Source organism: Crocodylus siamensis, chromosome 4, assembly GCF_052110815.1.
Source record: "Crocodylus siamensis isolate JL-2025a chromosome 4, ASM5211081v1, whole genome shotgun sequence".
Taxonomy (NCBI): domain Eukaryota; kingdom Metazoa; phylum Chordata; order Crocodylia; family Crocodylidae; genus Crocodylus; species Crocodylus siamensis.
In genome coordinates, this window is record NC_143398.1 from 102,797,157 (window position 1) to 102,819,399 (window position 22,243).

Here is a 22,243-nt window from a genome sequence, read left to right on the forward strand (position 1 = left end):
AACAAAACTTTCCTGGTGCAGACTGATGTGTCAAGCGTGGCTATCGGTGCAGTATTGGTTCAGAGAGAAGGAGAAGCCGAGCATCCTATAGCCTACATAAGCAGGAAGCTACACCCGCTGGAGCAGAGCTATGCAATGGTTGAGGAGTGTCTAGCAATTAAATGGGCCATTGAAACACTCTGGTATTATTTATTAGGGCGGAAGTTCACAATCACCAATAACGCGCCCCTGCGCTGGTTGCAGAGTAAGAAGACAGACAACGCAAGACTCATGAGGTGGGTCCTTAGCCTTCAACAGTATTGTTTTAAGGTGGAACGCTGCCCAGGAACCCAGAATAGAGATGCTGACTTTCTTTCGAGACAGTATGAGGAAGAAGAGGGGCCAGGAGGAGCAGAAGGACGTCCGACAAGAGAGAAGAGAAGGAGGCATATATTTAGAGGCCCTAACCTTGCTGCTAGGAGGCAGAGTGACCCCTCCGATTCTGGGATCTCCCGGGGGGGGCCAGTAGGTCAGGCAACCAGAGAAGAAAAGTCAAGACCTGGAGCAGGACAGGAAGGCAACAGGGAGACTGACTCCCAACAATGATAATAATGTGCCTGCCGCCTCCATCAGAAGAACAAGCCCTGCCCATAGCCATCCTCATGGATGGGCTGGAGCCTCATCCTCCAGGTTCCAGCCTTGCTCATGAACATTTAAAACAGGGAGAGAAGACTGGCCTAAGCGGCATCCTACCAAGGTTGGCTAGTGTGGGGGGACTACCTGTGGTGGGTAACTCCCAATAAATCCCACACGGTGCACCTTGGGTAAAAGGCGAGTAGGAGGCGCCTAAAAACCTCCACCTCCTATACCTAAATGGCCGGGTGCTGGAGAAAAACGGCTGAGAGGGGAATCCCAGGCGGATGGAGCACCTGGTGAAAGAAGAAAAGACTCGGCTCGGTGAGTTTGGAGTTAAAGCGGGGGAGGTGTGTCACAGAGCACTTAGGTGCCCTGCGCCTGAAAACAGAAACAGCTCAAGAGAGACCCCTAGCGGTGAGAAGGGAGAGGCACAGCTGCCAATCACCAGGGCAACACAGGTACTGGTTGCTGGGGCAACCAGCAAAACCTGCTGACAGGAAGGGGCAGGGCTTAGCCCTTCTTAAGCCCAGGCAGAAGGCCAGGAGGGCAGTTCCCCTCTGGCAGCCAAGGAGGGCGGAGCTCAGCCAGTGTGGAGAGAAGGGAGAAGATTGACTGCATGAGCTTCCCCTGGTTGCTGCCATGGGTTGGAGTATTTTCCCGGTAGAGATTGAATGTCATGTTGACCAGATGGTTTAGTTTTATGTTATAGCCCAGGGGCTTTGTGTTTTGTGTTTACTGTTTGACCGGAGGACCTGGTGAGGCTATCAGGGGTTGGAGGAAGCCTTATAGGGACTCCGCGGTAGCATGGGGGTCCTGGTGCCAGAGAGGGCGCAGCATCTTGGGGGTGCGTTTGGCCCCAGCCCAGAGTGAAGAGGGGCAGTGTGGAGCCCCGAGTAAGAGGGACAGCAAGGAGCCCCAGTGAAGTAATGGAGAGGGCCAAATCACAACAAGGCCTAGGTCAGAAATCCTGTTGGCACCATCTGTGAGGCTTGGGCTGTGGTGTAGGGGAGGACAAGGAGCTGCAGATAGCGCCCCCTGGCACTGCGGCATATAAAGTGGGGAGCCTCCCGCTAGTTACATCACTCAACCAATTAAGATCAAGGCATGGCAGGCGAGTAAGCAGGCAGCTGGCCCATAACAGGAGGGCGGAGTCACCACTAGAAAGACTCCCGTAGTGATACTCCTGCCACATACCTCTTATCTGGGAAACTTCTTTATGATTTATCCTGGGAAAACTGGCATGAACATCTGGACTACTTTGCCACAGATGCAGTGATAGAAGTTTTAATTTAAAAATGTTCCCCAACGAAAAAGGAGACTAAGGAAGTTGGTCATTAGCTAAGTTAAGTAGCAAGTTAGTTAGAGAGCCAGACAAAGACTCTACAGAGGCTTGTCTACTGCTCCACAAATAAAGTTTATCGTCTAGTTCTTTTTATTTTTGTATACAGGGACTGTGATGATGACACAGGCTGGGGACCATTGGAATCATTATATAACTTGCTTTGTTCTTTGGACAAATGTTATGCAAGTTGATTAAGGCAATGATTTATGGCTATGCAAAACAACAAATTAAGAAGCACTGGGAGAGGCTGCCAAACTTTTAGAATTATTTGTCAATAGTCTACATGTTTAAGCTACATTAAACTTTTCCTAATGTTTCCAGGACCAAGCAGAAATACCCTTTTTGTTTGTCTGAGACACTACTTTATGCAAGCAAGGGACTAGCAATGACTCCTGAGTTCCATTTCTAGCTCTGTGACTTACTTGCTTACTTTGAAAAAGAACGTAGCCTTTTTTGTCTTTAAATCACTATCTTTAAAATAGGTATAAAATTTATTCACCCTTGTTGTGGCTTCCTGAATTTTCATGAAGTGCTTTAAGATCTTCATATGAAAAGTGTTATCAAAATATGAAGTATCATTTCCTACTTAACCAGTTTTCAAACCACACAATCTATAGCATTCTTATACAGAAAGGGTTAATAGACTGGTGTTATACATTTATTTTGATATGCATAAATCTTGAAAACTTTAGTTTGCATTGATGCTATTTTCCTGCTTTAAAAATGGATTTTTCAGACTAAAGCTTAAAAGATTTGCTAAAGGGAAATGCTCATGTTCGGGAAGTAAAATTAGACATCAGTTTTGGCACTATTTGTAGTCAGATATACTGAGATGCATCCTACTAATCTTTATTAACTGTTTCTTGATTCATGGAAATATGTTTATGCAGGTCATGATGTCCTTCTGCCCTGCTTTCTTCTTTCATTCTGAGAGTACACAGAAGATTGAAACATATACCAGTACTACCCTGGTAGGATGATACATTTTGATATTTTGCAGACTCACGGACTGTAAACAAAGCGGTGACTTGGAACACCATATGGTTATAGAAAGATTGAGTGGGTTTGGTGTTAAGAGTAACCAAGCTCAAATTTTAGTCATATTAGAGTCTCTGTTTTTGAAGCATTTTTTTTTTAGAGCTCAAGGTTGCATTTTGTTTAAACATTCTGAGAGATATTCTATTTGAAGCTTCATAAACGTTGACATCCTTTTGAGTTAAAAAGTATTGCTGTCAGTCCAAAAGAAATTAAAATCTGTAACCTGGGTGCACCCAAATATGTTTTCCCCTCTCCAAAAAGAAGGGATGGGTGACTAGGTAGGAGTGCTGCAAGAGGGACCTGCAAATGTAAGCCAGTTCCCTCTATTCCCTATAGAGTCAGGCCAGGACAAAAATACTTAACTATGTACAGATTTATTAAGATATCTAAAATCTAAAGAAATTGATACTGAGAAACGTATATACACAAATATACAATTGTCATATAGCGTTGTATCCCACAAATGAAGGCTGAAAGATTACACCATCTCAAGAAACATCAAACAATGCATGGGTAAGCAGTTGATCTGAAACAGATAAGCATAGGTAAGTATGAAGGAAGGGGTCCCAGCAGAGCCCCAGTTAAGAGTCATATATTCTACACACTATTAAACTACCACTATACAATTATAAAAATACACAACATATAAGAGGCAGTGTTACAAAATATGAGGTGCTCTCTCACAAAATAGAAGGCACATAAACATCAAAAATAAACTTGACTCTTCAAAAGTCCCCAAGGCCCAGGCTGTTCCTAAGGCCTTAGCTGCACTCCAGTGACTAGTGGGAGGGGAAAGCCACAATGCCCCTTGGGCTTTCCGCAACCCCCAATGAAGCCTATAAACTCAGAGGGGGCCCTCTCCCCTTGGGACCTCACCTCCAGGAGCCCCTTACTAACTAGGAGGCAGTGGCAATGTGTAGGGGGTGCACAGGGGTGCATGTACACCCCCTGAGAACTTTGGTGCACCCCCTGCCTGGCCGTACTCCCTGCTTAGGTGATGGGCAGGGGGGGCAGGTGGGAGCACCAGCTGCTAGAGCCAGCTGGGGAGTGGGAGCACCGGACTTAGGCCACAGCCATTTCTGGAAGTGCTGCGGCCACTTTTGGGAGCACCGTGGCCACTTCCGGGAGTGCCGTAGCCACTTTTGGGAGTGCCGTGGCCACTCACTGGTCGGTAAATTTTGCCACAGGGGGACATCCCCTCGAGTCAGCAAGCTTGGCCACAGGGGACCACCCCAGTCACTGACTGGTCACTGGGGGAGCATGTGTCCCCCCTGACTAAGGTGGCACCAGTCACCCATGCCAGGAGGAATTTCCCCTCCCCTGTGGGAATCCTTTTCCCCAGCAACTCATGACTCAGGGTCCAGATTGAGTGGTTCTTGGCCCCTCAGACATGTTGCTCCTTGCTGGCAGAAGCCTCCTGGGCCTTTGACTCCTTCTGGGTCACTTGCCCACTTGGAACCCCGAGCACCGTCATGTGCTCCCAGGGAGTTTGCCTTCTGCTAAGGGTTGGAGGCCTAGGTCGCCTTGTGCAACACTGGGTGGGGCTCGGTCCACTCCTGGACCCTCTGTGCAGTGTTGTCTTCACTGGGTGGCTGGCTTTTTGTCAGGGGGCCCAGACCCAAGCCGTCATGAGTGGCTCACAAGGTCTTGATCCCTCCCAGACTGCTCTATGCCACCCTGTCGGCACCAATTACTTGGCCCTGAGCCAGGGGCTGCAGACCCGAGCTGCCTTGAATGGCTTCTAGGGTTCTTCTCCATGCACTGACCTGTGCACAGCGTTCCTAGCTGCACACCCAGGGTTGTAGACCCAAGCTGCCTCAAGCAGCTTGCAGGGTCCTGGTTCCTCCTGAACCCTCTGTACAGCACTGCCTGCACCAACACCGCGTTCCTTAGTGGGGGGTTGGGGGTGCAGCTACTGGCTGCTCCCGTCCAATAAAGAAGGGTCTTCAGGCTCTTCAAGGCACTGGCTCTGCCCCGCTGGCCAGCTCGCACTATCTTTTCTTTGCTCATCCTCTTCTCCATCCCTCAATGCAGCCACTCATGTGCTGGGCATGCTGCTCTTTTATACCCACTGAGGATCCGCCCCTGGATTGCAAGGTTTGCCCCTGGATTGCAAATGGACCAATCAGGTTGAAGCAAGGTGCAGGCTTCAGCCAGGTCCAGGTTCTCTGCCTCAGGGTAGGGGCGGGGCAAGCTCCTCCTCAGCAATTGCTTAATTGGTGGAAGGGCTCCACCAATCACATTAAAGAGTCTCTGAGCCCCGACACATCGGGCAGTTATCGGTAAACCCACCACAAATGATTCTGAGAATGTTTTGCCCTTATGTTTTTCTTTTTAAGTAGGTATAGGAGGGGCTGGATGCACACCTATTATTAAGGTTACCTAATACTTCTTATAAAACCCTGTTTTCAGTTGCTTATACATTTGAAATTTTTCATGTTGGATATTGACTTAAGGGTCTTGTTGTTGGTTGTTTTAATTTCAGATAAAACAGTTCACTTCTAAGAATTCGGTTAGGAAAAATATACAGGGTTTTGTCCATAATCAAAAATTTAGATTCTTTGAGAAGCTCTTATACCTCCATGCTTCAGACCAGGAATATGAAATTTAGCTGATGAATGGCTTTGTCAGGAAAATAACTTTTGCAGTTCTTGTGGAAATCTGCCCAAATTTGGCCACATTATACATCTTAGAAAAATTGAAAGTCACACATGTTCAGAAGAGACTTCTTAGATGTTAGCAGCAAAAACTTCTTAATAATTCCACCTGCACTGAACCTCCTCTAGCTGGCTTGTCTGTGCAGCCTTACAATATTCTTTTAATGTGATTTTGTGTAATGTAAAGACATGCAAGCAAACTGCTCATGAAAAAAATAATGTTTGGAGGCAAACCTTAATATATTTTTGTGCTGTTCAGGAAAGAATGTCTTTGATATTTCTATTCTTATACAGAATATCTAGCTATTCTCCATAGTTTTTGTTTTTAGCTGAAAAGCAAGCAATCAAACAAAAATCCTCCTAAGGTCTAGACTGGAATTCTTGTATGACTGAAAAATCTTTCCATGAATCCTTATGTATTAGGTACAGTTGTGTGGCAAAAGTAACCTTTTAGCAAGAGCACAAGACCATTTGGTGAGTTTAAGTCATGTTAGGATCAGTAAAAAAGCATGCGTATAAAATCTAAGTAGTACTTTAAATTTATTTTCACTGATTCCTTACTTAAATTAGCTTGAGGAAAACTCATTATGCAGTATGGTACTACAAGAATTTTGAGCCATGATTAAATTTGCCATTTTCAGTTGCTTGACAACTATTTATTTCAAACTCTTCTTATTTGTTTAGAGTAACTTCTGTGCAATTAAGTGATTAGCTGGATACCAGATCCTCAGGTGGCTTCACCTTGTCAGCAAAGCCCTACTAGCTGATGATACAGATATTGGTGTCTTGCCTGCTTCCATGGCTCATTGACAGGTCATAGGATTTGAATTCTGAACATGTGAGGCCAAGATGAGGGCTCCCATTACCTTTCTGTTAGGGCTGCTCTCTGTTGCACAGCTGATACCACTAACCCTAGGAAGATTGCTCCAGTGTAGGGCATTTGCTGGTGGCACAGAGGCAGCATAATACCTTCTTTAACACCATTCCTTCCTGTGGCCTTCCGAAAAAGCATGTAACCTTGCTGCCTTCCTGGTTGTGTGGAGCCAATAGTAATTGGTGTACAGAAGCCTTTAGGTTAGTTCAGGGGTGCTCAATCCCTGGCCCACAAGACAGATCCAACCCTGGCACCATGTCATCCAGCCTGCAGGGCTCTCCATAGGTCTGAAAATCTGGCAGTCAGGGAGTGGTGTCACTAGTCCCCTTTTGCTAAATTTCTGGACTTGTGGGAGAGCCCTAGAGCCTATGCACTAGATTGGGCACACAGGGACTGATTTCAGCACACCAGGCTAGGTAGGGGCACTGCGGACTGCCAAGGCCTGATCCTGGCATGTCGGGCCAGGCAAGGGTGACACCAGGTCCCAGAACCTTGTTGCAAAAATTGTGGTTCATTTCTCTGGAGGCACGCGAAGAAATCTCAGACACACACTTATTAGCAGCACAAAAGGTGTATTTGCAAATAGGGTCGGAGCAGAGTCAAAGAACTCAGATTATTCCGAACCCCTGAGGAACTTTTTCAGCTGGTTTTTATCCTTCCCCTCCTGGGCACGTGCAGAAACAGGAACTCTTACAGCTCATTTCCGTTTCATACAAACATGTATGTCACTTCATCCATCGCATGTATATTATAATTAACTACTTAAGTATGCAGGGCGGATAAGCAAATATGCATCAGCTAATTGCGCATGCTCAGAAAGTTCTTTAGGTCACCAAGAGTTTAAATCCCCCCCCCTTTCAAGGACACAGTCAGTTGAATTCTAGCTTCTGTAATCTGCATGAGAAAGCCAGGGGGAGTGTGGGGGAGGGAGTGATTTAGCATAAGAAAAACTGTAGCAAAGCTAGCCAAGGAAAAAAAGTCCTTGGCAGGGTTTTTGCTTATCAGGTACGAGATGCAAACTGTGCATTTCTAACAACACTCCATTTCTAACAATATTCTAACAATACTCCATTTCTAACAACCTGATCCCGGCATGCAGGGCCTGATCCTGGGGATGGGAGGAGGCAGTGCAGGGCTCCAAAGCACGATCCGGGTACATGGTGCAGGGCAGGGCCAATGTGGGGCCTGATTCTGGCACTTGGGGGCAGTGTGGGGTGCCAGGGTACAACCCAGGATGCGGAGCTGATGTGATGGCTGATCCTGGAGCCAAGGGTCAGCCACGGGGCCCTGTCTGCCCTGGCATGTGGGGCTTGATCTGGCCTGTGGACTGACCACAGGCCACCCATTGACCTGCAGGACCAAAAGCTTGAGCACCATTGGGTTAGTTAAGCTCATGGTGGTGGATAAAACTAGCTCACAGCTGATCTCAAGTTATAAGAGCACAAAGATTACTTAGGATATATTCACACTGCAAACAGTAGTATACTGTAGAGATATTCAAGCTAGCTATGTATGAGCTAACTTGGGTACTGGCTGCAGTCTAACCACAGCAGCATAGAGCTCTGCGTGGGCTACTTTACCTTGACCTTGTTAGAAATATTATTAAAAATGCATTATCAATAGCTGTTAGCTCCCATCAATAGTGTTGTCCTCTGAATAAGCACGGCTGCCAGCCCTCCTTGTCTCCTTAATGAGAGAGGGAAGGGGGGGGTTGGAAACTGAAGGAAAAACTCCAAGAGCTCTTTGTACTAAGGTATCACTCTCTCTTTGTTCTGCAAATTTACTGTCTCTTTGTTACACTAAATCACACTTTCTTTCATGGCTCCCACAGTTCTTAGGCTAAGATAAGAGTAATTGCCATTTTAGCCTTCAGGTTGAACCTTGAGTAACCTTGGGTCCCTTCTAAGCATGCGCAATAACCTAATACATATTAAGCCTATCCGCCCTGCATACTTAAGTAGTTAATTATAATACACATGGGATGCATGATCTGATGTATTCTCATGCATGTTTGTATGAACCGGAAATGAGTTGTAAGAGTTCCTGTTTCTGTACACATGCCAGAAGAGAGGGGATAAAAGCCTGCTAATGATTGTGCCCGGGGGCAGAGGGTTTTGATCTTTTGTCTTCTCCTTCTGACCCTATTTGCAAATATATACCTTTTGTCTCACCAACAATGTGTGCCTAAGGATTTGTTATTCAATGAGCCTCCAAAGAAACGAACCGTGATATTTACATCAGAATTGGCGCCCAACGTGGGGCTTTCTTTGGTGACTCCGGAGTTCGTCGGCGCATCGTCTCTGCCCCCCTGGGGGGGTTGCGCGCCGAGCCTTTCTTTTTGGCTCGCCCTGAGGGGGGGCTTGAGGTGTGAGCCGGGACATCCGGAACACTAAGGGCTCCTATGCAAATTTTGTTCTTTTTTGGAGTCTCCAGGTACACATTTTTGGCTTTGGATCGAGATCTCTGGGGTATCTGAGTGAGTATACGAATTCCCTTTGCCCAATTTGGTTCTGGGTCCGGAGCAGGAGGTGTGCATGTTCTCATGGTAAATCATCTGCTGTAAAGGTCTTTTTGGTATTTGGTGTGCCTTGGGTGCACTTTTGTGGGCAAAATGGGTACGGTTAGCTCCCGTGTAGAAAACACGGATACCCCTCTAAAGTGCTTATTACGTCATTTTAATAAATTTGCAAGGCCGGCCGATTACGGAATAAAAATGAAAAAAGGTTAACTAAGTTTTGTCAACTCGAGTGGCCAACATTTGGGGTCCACTGGACCCCGAGAGGATCCTTTGTGCTAAAAGAAGTGATAGCTATCCATGAAATTGTTATGCAAAATGGGTATTGGAATCAGTTTCCTTATATTGATTGTTGGTTGTGGGTGGTTCAAAATCAGCCACCTTGGATTAAGAATTACTTAGTAAAGTCTCATGTGATGCTCATGTGATGCTTGTTAAGAAAAAGACTCGGGGCGGGGGCGCCTATACTTCCTGAGTCTAATGAGGGGGGGGATTCTGAATTGGCTGAGTACCGGACCCGTGCTCCGGTTGCCCTGTCGGGTAGCAAAGATGAGTCAGACGCCTCCTCGGCATCCAGTCCTTCTGCACCACCGCCCCCTCCCTTAGAGAGACCACCACCGACGTACCAAGGCATACCTAATGAGTTAGAGCGTGAGCCTCAGCCAAGTGCCTCATCTGAATCAGGAAATAAGGGTTATTATTTGCGCAAGCCTGTAGAGTCACAGCCGGTGTTGAACTGTCCGATGAGAGAAATTATTGGGGAAGGAGGCACTGCAACTTTTGTCTACACCCCATTTAGCACTTCAGATTTATTTAACTGGAAAAATCAGAGCCCCTCTTTTCGTGAAGACCCTGAAAAGATGAGGGATTTGTTTCGATCTATTGGGCAGACTCATCGACCCACTTGGGCTGATGTCCAGATGATGCTCCAGACCCTCCTAACCCCGGAGGAGAGGAGATTAGTGTTAGGTACAGCAGAACGTATTGCGACAGCCAGAGTTGAGTTAGAGGGTGCTGCTGGTCGTACTCTGCGTGATACCTTCCCTGTAGAAGAGCCGAGATGGGATAATCACACTGCCGAAGGCAGAGAGCTGAGTGCACGGTATCTGGGAATTATAGTGGAAGCAATGGGAAAGGCAGTGCCTCGGGTTACCAATCTGTCTAAGTTGTATGAAGTGAGACAGGGAAAAGAGGAGGATCCCTCAGCTTTCCTTGGGAGGCTGTATGAGGCGTTTCGCAGGTTTTCGGATCTGGATCCAGAAGCCCCAGATAACCAGCGCATGGTAAATCTTATGTTTATTGGTCAATCTGCTGCTGATATCTGTAAGAAGTTACAGAAAACTGAGGGAGGTGCTGGGAAACCGATTTCAGAGCTGGTGGAAATTGCATATAAGGTGTATGGGAATCGTGAGCAAGTGCAGGAGCGCAAGGAGGATAAAAAGGCTCAGCGACAGATGGCAGCACTAGCAGCTGCTATAACTGGAGGGAACTCTGAGAAGGCTGGGATGCAGAAGGGGAAAGGAGAAAGAGTGGGAGCAGACGTTTGTGCTTATTGCAAAGAGAAAGGACACTGGAAAAGGGAATGCCCGAAGTTGAAGGAGAAGAGAGAGAGGGAACCGAGAGGTCACCTCATGCGGGCAGAAGACAAGGGTGAGGATTCAGAATGAAGGGGACAGGGATCTAAGACCACTACCCTTCGGGTTGGAGCCCGAGAAGATCCCATGGTAACCATTAGGGTTGGTGGCAAAAACTTTGAAGCCTTGGTGGATACTGGGGCTACATTTTCAATGATTCCAGAAAAACCCCCCTGTGCAGGAACTAGTGAACAGCATGTACTTGTAGAAGGGATTGAGGGAACACAATCCCGACTCCCTGTTTGTAAACCACTCCTCACCAAAGTGGGGGATCATTTGCTTGAGCACTCCTTTATGCATTCTCCAAGTTGCCCGGTTGCACTCCTTGGGCGGGACTTACTCACAAAATTGCAAGCTGAGATCTTTTTCAGAGACGATCAGATGGTGGTCCAGCTACCTGTCAAGCAGAGCTCGAACTATCAGATGGCTCTCCTGGAGGACCGACGCCCTGCAGTAAGTCCAGAAGATCACATGACTGGAGTAGACCCCTCAGTATGGGCTGATGGAACCCCTGCGCGAGCTAAGTTCGTCTCCCCGGTAAGGATCGTACTCAAGGATGGGGAGGGGCCCGTTCGGGTAAAGCAGTACCCACTCAGCCGAGCGGCCAGAGCTGGACTCAAGCCGTTAATAGAGAAATACAAGAGGTACGGATGGCTAGTGGAAGGGTCCTCACCCTATAACACCCCCATCCTTGGAGTGCCGAAGGCAGATGGGGTCTCATACAGACTGGTCCAAGACCTACGGGCAGTAAATAAGAAGGTCCTTTCAGACCATCCTGTAGCCCCGAACCCTCATACGATTTTGACACAAGTACCGGGGGAAGCTGAAATATTTTCAGTGCTAGATTTGAAAGATGCTTTCTTCTCTATTCCCCTTCACCGAGAGAGTCAAAAATTGTTTGCTTTTGAATTGGAGGATCCAGACACCTTCCATAAAGCCCAACTCATGTGGACAGTTCTCCCACAAGGATTCGTAGCAGCCCCTCATATTTTCGGACTTGCCCTTCAGAAGGACTTGGAGGAGTGGAAGGGATCACACCCCGCAGTGACTCTCCTCCAGTATGTGGATGACCTGCTAGTTGCAAGCCCAAACTTGCAGCTCTGTGAGGAAGCCACCAGGTCACTCCTAAACACTCTGGGGGAAAAAGGATATAAAGTTTCTAGAGAGAAAGCCCAGATATGTCAGCCTGAAGTCACATTTTTGGGATATAAGCTCTCAAAAGGAGTCAGAGCCCTGAGTGCAGATCGCATACAGGCAATCCAAGGTCTAACCCCACCTAAGTCACCCAAGGAGCTACGAGCATTCCTAGGGCTAACTGGGTTCTGTCGACTATGGATACCAGATTATGGTGGGAAGGCTAGACCACTATATGACTCACTGACTAAGGAGAGTCTCACTAAATGGAAATGGAATAAAGAAATGCAGCATGCCTTTGATCTGCTTAAAGCAGCATTAACCCAGCCCCCTGCCCTGGCCATCCCAAACAGTAAAAAGCCATATCGACTGTATGTTCATGAGAATCGAGGGGTTGCATCAGGGGTGCTGACACAGCCATCGGGCCCGACCTGGAGACCCGTGGGATATTACTCAAAGGTTCTAGATCCAGTTGCACTCGGGTGGCCAGCCTGTCTTCGGGCTGTGGCAGCCACAGCAGTGGTTGTTGAAGAAGCCCAGAAGATAGTCATGGGTGCGGATATGGAAATACTCACTCCTCATGGAGTTCCCCAGATCCTAGGGACTGAGGGAGGGAAATTTCTTAACCCCTCCAGACAATCACGGTATGAGATATTTTTGCTCTCTAATCCAGGACTTACTTTCAAACATACTACAGCCTTAAACCCTGCAACCTTGCTGCTGGAGCCAGGAAAACCGATGCATGACTGCCTTGAGGTCCTGAATCAAACCACACAGGTGCGACCTGATCTTGCTGAGGACCCAATTGAGGACCCAGATGTTGAATACTTCGTAGACGGCTCCAGCTCTGTCATCGATGGAAAAAGACGAACAGGATGTGCAGTGGTAACCTTGGATAAGGTAGTATGGAGGGAGTCATTACCGAGCTCATGGTCGGCACAGGCCGCAGAACTCACTGCGCTCACCCGAGCATTACAGCTGGGGACAGACCAGCGGGTTAATATATACACTGACTGTCGCTATGCTTTTTCTACAGTCCATGCACACGGACTATTGTGGAAAGAAATGGGTTTCATTACGGCCTCTGGGAATAAAATTGCTAATGGCCCCCAGATTATCAAGCTACTAGAGGCACTCCACCAGCCTAAAGAGGTAGCAGTCATTCATGTGCGGGCCCATGGGAAGGCTGCTGAGGAAAAGCATAAGCTTGGAAATGCAAAGGCTGATTCAGCAGCAAAGGAAGCTGCATTTATTGGGGGAGAAGCGGAGGAGGTATCCAAGCAGGCCATGTCCCATGCCATATGGCCAGACATCCAAGATTTAGTCCCACAGTATTCCCCTGAAGAAGATAAATTTGCACAAAGAGCTTGTGCAGAAAAGAACTCCCAGGGGTGGTGGATAGTACCAGGAGGGAAAGTCATGATAGCCAGGCCATTGCTTCGGGAGGTGCTGCAACAGCTCCATGCAAGAACCCATATGGGAGGTTTGGCCATGGGTGATCTAGTGATCCGCCAAGCAGTAGCTCCAGGGCTATATGTAGAAGCTCAGCGCATTGCTACCAAGTGCATCACATGCCAGAAAGTAAACCCCCGAAGGAAACCCCCTGTGCCAATGGGAGGTAGACCCTGGGCAGCGTACCCTGGACAGGCATGGCGATTGATTTTGCCGAGCTCCCACGGTTCGGACATCACGGGTTTTTACTTGTCATGGTAGACCAGCTCTCTGGTTGGGTCGAGGCCTGGCCCACCAGGACTGCCACTGCAGCTGCAGTAGTGAAGTATTTGTTGCAGGAGATCATTCCACGGTATTCCCTGCCTGAGTCCATTGAGTCGGATCAAGGACAACACTTCGTGGGAAGAGTGGTTCAAGAAGTCGCGCAAACTCTCAAGGTTACTTGGAAATTACACACACCATGGAGACCACAGAGTTCAGGACAAGTGGAACGCATGAATAGGACTTTAAAGACTTTGCTCACCAAAATCTGTATTGAAACACGTCTTAAGTGGCCTCAAGCATTGCCGCTCGCCCTTACTTGCATTCGAAACACTCCCCGACGGGGCCTTAAATTGACCCCATATGAAATTATGTTTGGCAAGCCCCCTCAAGTCTTACCTCCTGGGATGCGAGAGAATGTAACTTTTGAATTAGGTAATAGTGAGCTTCATATGTACGTTATTGCTTTGCAGTCTGTCTTGTTTTCTCTTCACAGGTATGCAGCCTCCTTTCAGCGCCTGCCTTTAGACGTACCGGTACATGACTTCTCCCCGGGAGACTGGGTCTTGGTGCAGCGGTGGAAAAAGGAACCTCTGACTGAGAGGTGGAGTGGCCCTTTCCAGGTACTTCTAACAACCCACACCGCTGTAAAGATCGCTGGCCATGACCGTTGGATACACCATACCCGTGTGAAACGACATCCACAAGCGTCAGAGGACAACAACTCCCAAGACGAACTCACTCCGGAAGCTGAGTCATCTTCGGAACAAGAAGCCAGCAAGTGGAGCTGTGAACCTACTGGTGATCTCCAAGTGTGCCTGAGACGGCTTAATCAAAGTTCAGAAAATTAGTCCAGAAAGTAAAAGGGAAAATATGGTGGGAATTTTAATGTGCCTTGTTGTTATCTGCATAATGAAAGAAGCAGGATTGCATAGCCTTAGCCACTGGCCTATGCCCCCGCTTTCCCAAATTACTCCCCCAGGGACAAATTTGTATGTTGATATGATGGAGAGGATTGCAAGTACTTTTAATCTTACCAACTGCTGGGCCTGTGGGGGGCTCCGAGAGGCCGGAGAACAGTGGCCTTGGAGGGCTTTTCCTTTGGCCCCAAAATGGTTAGTCAGTGACAAAGCAGATGTTAAGAGTACTGGTCAAGAATGGGATGAGAACCACAGCTGGGATCTTTCCCAAGTGGCATTGGGAGAGTACTGTATTAGCAGTAATGGTACAGGAAGGAGTTTGGGACATAGTCAGTGTACATGGACATTAAAATGGGCCCGAGTATGCAGCAAGTATGCTGATCAATGGAATTCTGCTGCCGTTAGGCTCCCAATCTCCACACAGATGCAAAATCTCAAAAGGACAAGAATATTACCTTTCGATCCTGACCCTACCAGATGTCAGGCATATGAAAAGGCCCGAGGCGAACGATTTACCTACATCTATAAGTGGCAATGGGCACACCTGAATGGCACAGTGGCAAGGTTTAATGCATATTGGAGTGCCTTAAATGACACAAATGAAATAACCAAGTGCGAGTATAGGGATAAAGATGGCGTATGGAAATGTCAGTTTAAACTGAGTAACTATCACACTGGCCCTTTAGGGCATAAGGGCACCAAATACTATCCCCTTCTTTTCCACAGCCGTGACCCCCTAGCCTTGGGAGGGGAACACAGAGCCCTAAAAGGACATTATTGGATTTGTGGAAAGCGTGCCTATACGGTCCTACCACGAGGGTGGACAGGAACCTGCTATATTGGAGTAATTGTACCATCTTTCTTTTTGTTACCATCTGAGGTTGGAAATAAGCTGGGAGTCTCTTTGTATGATGATTGGAACAGGGCCAAGAGAAGTATTGATGTAAGTTTGACACAGGGTGGCTCCCAAAAGTGGAAGGAGGATGAGTGGCCTCCTCAGAGGATTATTGAGTATTATGGACCAGCTACATGGGCTAATGATGGGAGTTGGGGCTACCGGACACCAATATATATGCTGAATAGAATCATCCGGTTGCAGGCAGTCTTGGAAGTAATTACTAACCAGACCGCCACTGCTCTCGAGTTGCTGGCCCGACAAAGTTCTCAGATGAGGGAAGCCATATACCAAAATCGAATGGCTTTAGACTATTTACTCACAGAGGATGGCGGAGTCTGTGGAAAGTTCAACCTTTCTAATTGTTGCCTCCAAATAGATGATAACGGGAAGGTGGTCTTAGAGATTGCCAAAGAGATTAGAAAAATAGCCCATGTACCAATACAAACGTGGGAAACCACATGGAATAAGGACTGGTGGTTTGAATTATTTGGAGGACCCTGGTGGAAAAAAGTAGGGTTTGTGCTTTTGTGTGCTCTAACTGGTTTGATTTTTATCCCTTGTCTCATTCCTTGTCTTACTAGATTGATAACCACCACAGTAGAAGGAATGCAGGTCACAGCAGTCCCTCTAAAAGCACAGACTGTAGCAAAAGTCATGGTCCTCAGAAAAATTCCTCGTAATTATCTTGATATGCCCAAATGAAGTAAAGATCAGAAAGCATCTTGAGGGGGGAATATTGTTAGAAATATTATTAAAAATGCATTATCAATAGCTGTTAGCTCCCATCAATAGTGTTGTCCTCTGAATAAGCATGGCTGCCAGCCCTCCTTGTCTCCTTAATGAGAGAGGGAAGGGGGGGGGTTGGAAACTGAAGGAAAAACTCCAAGAGCTCTTTGTACTAAGGTATCACTCTCTCTTTGTTCTGCAAATTTACTATCTCTTTGTTACACTAAATCACACTTTCTTTCATGGCTCCCACAGTTCTTAGGCTAAGATAAGAGTAATTGCCATTTTAGCCTTCAGGTTGAACCTTGAGTAACCTTGGGTCCCTTCTAAGCACGCGCAATAACCTAATACATATTAAGCCTATCCGCCCCGCATACTTAAGTAGTTAATTATAATACACATGGGATGCATGATCTGACGTATTCTCATGCATGTTTGTATGAACCAGAAATGAGTTGTAAGAGTTCCTGTTTCTGCACACGTGCCAGAAGAGGGGATAAAAGCCTGCTAATGATTGTGCCCGGGGGCAGAGGGTTTTGATCTTTTGTCTTCTCCCTCTGACCCTATTTGCAAATATATACCTTTTGTCTCACCAACAATGTGTGCCTAAGGATTTGTTATTCAATGAGCCTCCAAAGAAACGAACCGTGATATTTACATCAACCAGAAGCACATACAGTATTTTGTGCCATTACTAAAAAACAAGGTAAATTAGTGTGTGCAGATTTCCAGGCTGCTAGGGTTGTGCTGCCTCCATACTCCTATTTACCTTTGCACACACAGGCACCCCCTTCACTCATTTTTGAGGTGTATTGTGCACTCTTTAGCTGCTGCTGATTATTGGGCTCTTAGCTGCACAATAAATATAAAGTAATTTGGCCAGATTTCAGTTTATTCTCAACCTGTGTAAACTAGGGCTAGTGTCCTGAGCTCAAGCACTGAAATTAAAGATATTTAACCCTCACAATATCAGACTTGCCTTTAGGTGAAGAGTTGATCATTTAAGCCCATTTAATTGTGTATACTTGGCAGTTTAAAACAGCAAGTTTCTTCTATCAGGGTCTTGCTTTTAGCATTAGTAGGTTATTGGGCCTCATACCTGGTCTGGTCCTTACAGCAGCTATAGTGAGTAAGCAGTTAGCAGGATTACTGCTTTATTTGGCCTACCCACTATCCTGATTTTCAGGCCTCTCCAGCAGGCACAAAATTCCTGTGGCATTTGCTTCCAACGAGGAAGTGGCCGAAGTGCCTTGGCAGGTGATTTGTATATCTGATGAAATGGCTGGAAGGATTTCACTTGGCATTCAGATGTTAGAGGTGATAGGACGTTTGAGTTGTTCTGCTTTGGTTAGCACAGAATCTGATCACTTAGTTGTGTTTTTTGGCCAGAGGGCTTGGCAGATGCAAGCCAGACAGAATTAAGTAGCTGTAGTCCTCTACATTATTTCCCCAATATATGTTTCACCTTAGATTTATACAGCATGGAAAATGAAATTGTATTTGTGAGGAGTAAAATGTGAAACTACAACAGAATTATTGAACAGATCATTCAATATAGGAATAGGTTTTCCAGGTCCTGATTACACTCTTACCTTCAAAATTGAGTGTTTTTCTTCAATTTCTAAGTCATACAATAATTTATATGAATTCTAATTCCTATAAATACTTCCTGGCTAACACAGACTCTTTTCAGTTTGTTGAAGGGATATGAAAGATATAGCCATGGCAGTAGACCAAGGTTCTGCATATAAAAGCCAGAAGGAAGAAATACCACTGGGTGCCTGCATTTGAAAAAGCAATCAGGACTGGACCAATATGACTACAACTTGGATACCTGCATTTGAAAAATAAACTTTTGCAGACCAAATTTAGCACAGATCTCTGAGTTGTTTTACTGTGGCATTTCTAATTAGCAGCAGTTTTACTAAACTTCAAAGTGCCGTAAGTACAGAATTGCATCATTCCAGAAAATCCAGATACAGTTGCATTGTGAAGCATGTCAGGATGTGTGTGGTTTGTTTGTTCGTTTGTTTTTTTGTTTTTAAGTCTTCCTCAGAGGCATTGGGTGTTGCCAGCAGCCAAGGCTGGGGATTTTGATTGGTGTGTGCCAGTGTTCCTGCTGGGATTTAAAGCTAGCGGTTCCTGGCTAGAGGGTCTTGCCCCTCTATTCAGAGTCAGAGTGATTGTTGTTTTTGATGTCAGAAAGGAATTTTGCCCCCTGGTCAGATTGGTATGGACTATGGTTGGGGCATTTGCCTTCCTCTGTAGTGGCAGGTTTGACCCTCTTCCTGAGATCTCTTGAACGTATCTTTTGTTTGAAGAAGCAGGATGTTGGTTGCGATGGTCCCCCTGCTTTACCTGTGGCAGGTTAGGGTGTTGTCTTTTGTTGTGTCAGGGCTGACAGTAATTTTACTAAGAGATTGGATTATGGATTTGTACAGGATGATTTGGATAGGGATGATCCTGCTTCAGGCAGGGGTTGGACTATATGACCTGTGGAGGCCCATTCGAGCCCTACTTCTTTATGATTTCCGTGATTTCTGTGAATATGCCAAGAAAAATTGATAGCATATTTAAAGAGGCTCCTTTTAGTCCTACATGGAAAGATATTTTTAAAAATCTTATTACTAAGATCAGCACGCTAAAAATGACAGTTTCACTAATAGTATAACTTCAGCCTCAGTAAATAAAGGGCTTTTCAGACAAAAAGCTAAATATATTTTAATTTATAATTATGCAGTTAGAACATATGTCAAGTTAGAGAATTTTGGACTAGATTGCAGCGTTAAGCCTTCTTTCCACAACAGTTTGCTCCTACTTAACCTTTGCCCAGTCTTTGCTCAGTCCAGCAGTTGTAATAAATCAGAACATGATACAATCTGTCAGCTAGTTTTATTGCTTACAGTGTTACTTTATTTGGAATATTAGGCAATAGCAGCTACATTAGACATTTTCACTTCATCTGTATTTTTGGTTTGGTTTTAATAACTAGGATCTGTCTGTTCAAACTTTGCTCTTGCTTAAAGGCTATATTATGAATTTAACTCATTAGGTGTTGATGCTGCAAACACATAAGTATGTGAATAACTTTACAAACTGACCAGTCTCAGGAGGTACTAAGTGGCTTCAACCATTAGTAAAGTTTATGGAATCTGAGAAGGCTCAGCAGACTATAGGAGGTGATTAATATTTTATGGAATCCATGTTCCACATAAGCAAAAAAGAAAAGAAAAACAAAACAAATTAGATAGTGATGTGATTAAGTATCTATGATCATATGTGCCACACACTTTTGTTTATATGAAATGTATTTTAGAAGTTTGCAAAGGTGTTTTACATATGGACATACATCAGTTGGTTACTATGAACAGACCCCTTGATTATGTCACTAGAAACTGTGGATCAGGGGATCTATAAGGTTTCTCTGCTTGATGCATTGCTCATCACAAAACCATTGGCTCAGCAGTAAATACATTTAATGTTTTAATGCATATGTTGACATTTTATTTCTCTAATTTAAAACAGTGCCTTTGTTTTACAGCCTCTATAATTCTACTTACTTCAGTGAGGTTGGGTATGTCTACACGTGCACTTTCTTGTGCAGTAAAGCGTCGCTGTCTACACATGTGCCACAATTAGGGCACAATAGCTTAATTTACTCCAGTGTAGGATAGTTCTGTCAGATACAGGTACTATCTGATAGCAGAGTAAATTACTGTGCTGAAATGCATGTGTAGATGATGGTGTTGGGATTAGTTTAATCTAGCTCAAATTGTGCTGGAGTTTATTCAGTTTCACTAATTGCATGTGTAGATGCACCCACTATGTAGGGTATAGGTTAGGGCAGAATGTGGCACATACTAAAAAACACTTTGTGATTTTATTTCATCTCTTTTATGTATATCTCTCATTCACTGTGCACCAAACAGCCTCCTTCAGCCTGAAAGACTATTTTCTGTGTTACATTTTTTATGCTGACTTCACAACTATATCTAAATCTCTGTTTTTGACCTTTTATGTGATATATATCATATGAGTCTCATTTATTCTGTAAACATCTTGGGGAAGGTCCTTGTTTTTTATGTATTGTAAAACACTGTGTATATTCTTATGGCACACTAGCTATAACATCTTATAGGGCTGTGTGAAGCTTCGGTCCCTGATTCAGTTCGGCAAAGATTTGGCCTGATTCAGTGGCCGAATCTCTGAATCTGAATCGAATCAAAGGACCCTTAATCTCTCCAAACTGAATTGGAACCCTCTGAATCGATTCGGAGAGATTTGGAGATTTGGACATAGACACAGCTTTAAATGTTTTTTCTACATACCTCTAGGTAGCAGGGGCTCATGAGTGCTGAGATGCTGGGATGCATGGAGTGTCCCACAGAAGCACAAAGCACTCCCCAGTGTGTTTAGTAGCAGACCCAGAAGTGGATCAGAAGCATTTCTGGCCTACTTCTGGGTCCTCCAGGGAGCGTGGGGGGGAGGGTCCCCCATGTCCTCCCAGCTTGGCGACTGGTGCCTCCGGGGTTTGTGGGGGGCACCTGGGGTCCTGCAGACTAGCACTGAGCTCCAATGGACCTGGAAGTGGATCATAAGTAGTTATGAGCATGTGGCACCCCCCTGTGCTCCTGTGGGATGCTCCATGTGCCCCAGCATCACAGCAATCATGAGCTGTGCCTGCTACCTCAAGGTATGTAGAAAAAACTTTTAAAGCTGTGTCTGTCTGAATTGCTAATTCTCTAAACCAGCATTGAATCTTCAGATTTGTATTTGGCTGAATTGAATCGGGGACAGTGATCCGAATCAACAAATTAAATCACTGTCCCTGATTCAGGCCGATTTTAATCGAATAGGGCCCGTTTCACCCCCCACCAATATCTTATCATTTGGATGGAACTGATTGCGGTCTTAATAAGCAGCATTTAAAAATTAATAGCTTTTAGAAAAAAGATGCTTCACTTCAAATGCATATTTCAAATTTCCAGATATCTATGTTAATTTAAGTAGTAATGTTACTTTAAATTAATTTATTCTTCTTTTTACCAAATAACTGGGTGCTGCTTAATAAGTGGACCAATTGGTAGGACAAAGGGTGTATCCTCATTGGTCTTGTATGTGCCCTGAAGAAAATGAAACCATAATAGATCATGTTGCTGTATTTTATCCAATATTTGCCTTTTGAGCTATGAATTGGGGCCAAATAGAGAAGGGACATTTAATATCATCATAGTTTTAAATAATGATGACTCACATAGTCATACAGGTTCTGATCCTGCAAGTACTGGAGCTTGTATAATTTGATCCATTTGAGTGACCCATTAACCTCAAAAAGTTTTCTGCATTCTGCAGCAAGTTTACGCTGTGTGTCCTTTAGGAGGATGCTGTAGCTAGCAGAATTGCATAGGATAAAGTAAAGTTTTTTTGCAATCAAGTAAAATACATCACCTGTAGACAAACACTGTAAAAGTAAGTTCTCTGAACCCTAATGAGAACAGTCCTTAAAGCTCTGGGACTAATCCTACAAACATTTAGTCATATGGAACTTTCAGTCATGTGAGGAGGCCTAATGATTAGGGGCACTTCAGGCTAACAGAAAATTGACAGCAACCCAAGTAAAGTGTTTCTAAATCCAGTACTTCAAGGATTTTTACATTTTGGACTGAATTTTTCACTACCTTACATCTTATATAATCATGGACATGTCTGCCAAATGAGTGTCAAATGATTCTGATTACAGGCATTATATTTCATAGAACCACAGAATAATAGAAAATTAGGATTGGAAGGAGCCTCAGGAAGTCATCTAGTCCCTGCTTAAAACCAGCCCCAATTATATCATCCCAGCCAAGCCTTTGTCTACCAGTGGTTCTCTTCGTAGAAATGACAAGTGTAGAAGTGCTCACTCAATTTCTCCTGGGGAGAGGAGGGAGTGGCAATTGATATACCCTTTCCAGAAGATTTTTCCAGGTCTCAACCTGGAAGATCTCTCTTATGAGAGGATTTCACTTGTAAGAAAGAACACCAGTATGCTCTGTTCCTGGCCTGGTCTGGGAGCAGAGCAAAGAAGCGGGGAAAATGTTCCATGCTCTTTCCCAGACCAGAGACTGGTTGGTTGGGAGCATTGCCCTGCTGCTCTAGTACTCTCCCAGGCCAGTTTGGGAGGTGAAAAAGATC

The 22,243-nt window shown here is 45.3% G+C and overlaps 1 protein-coding gene across 1 annotated transcript in view; it reads left to right on the forward strand.

The window, feature by feature from the left end:
* LOC149866259 (endogenous retrovirus group 3 member 1 Env polyprotein-like) overlaps positions 1 to 16,563 on the forward strand; it is a 42,222-nt gene extending 25,659 nt beyond the window's left edge. The window contains exon 2 of the mRNA XM_090041092.1: positions 14,019 to 16,563. Within this exon, the coding sequence (XP_089897218.1) occupies positions 14,396 to 16,042 (1,647 nt within the window). The 5' untranslated portion in view covers positions 14,019 to 14,395 and the 3' untranslated portion in view covers positions 16,043 to 16,563. The remainder of the gene's footprint in view (positions 1 to 14,018) is intronic.
* Positions 16,564 to 22,243: the final 5,680 nt, after the last annotated feature.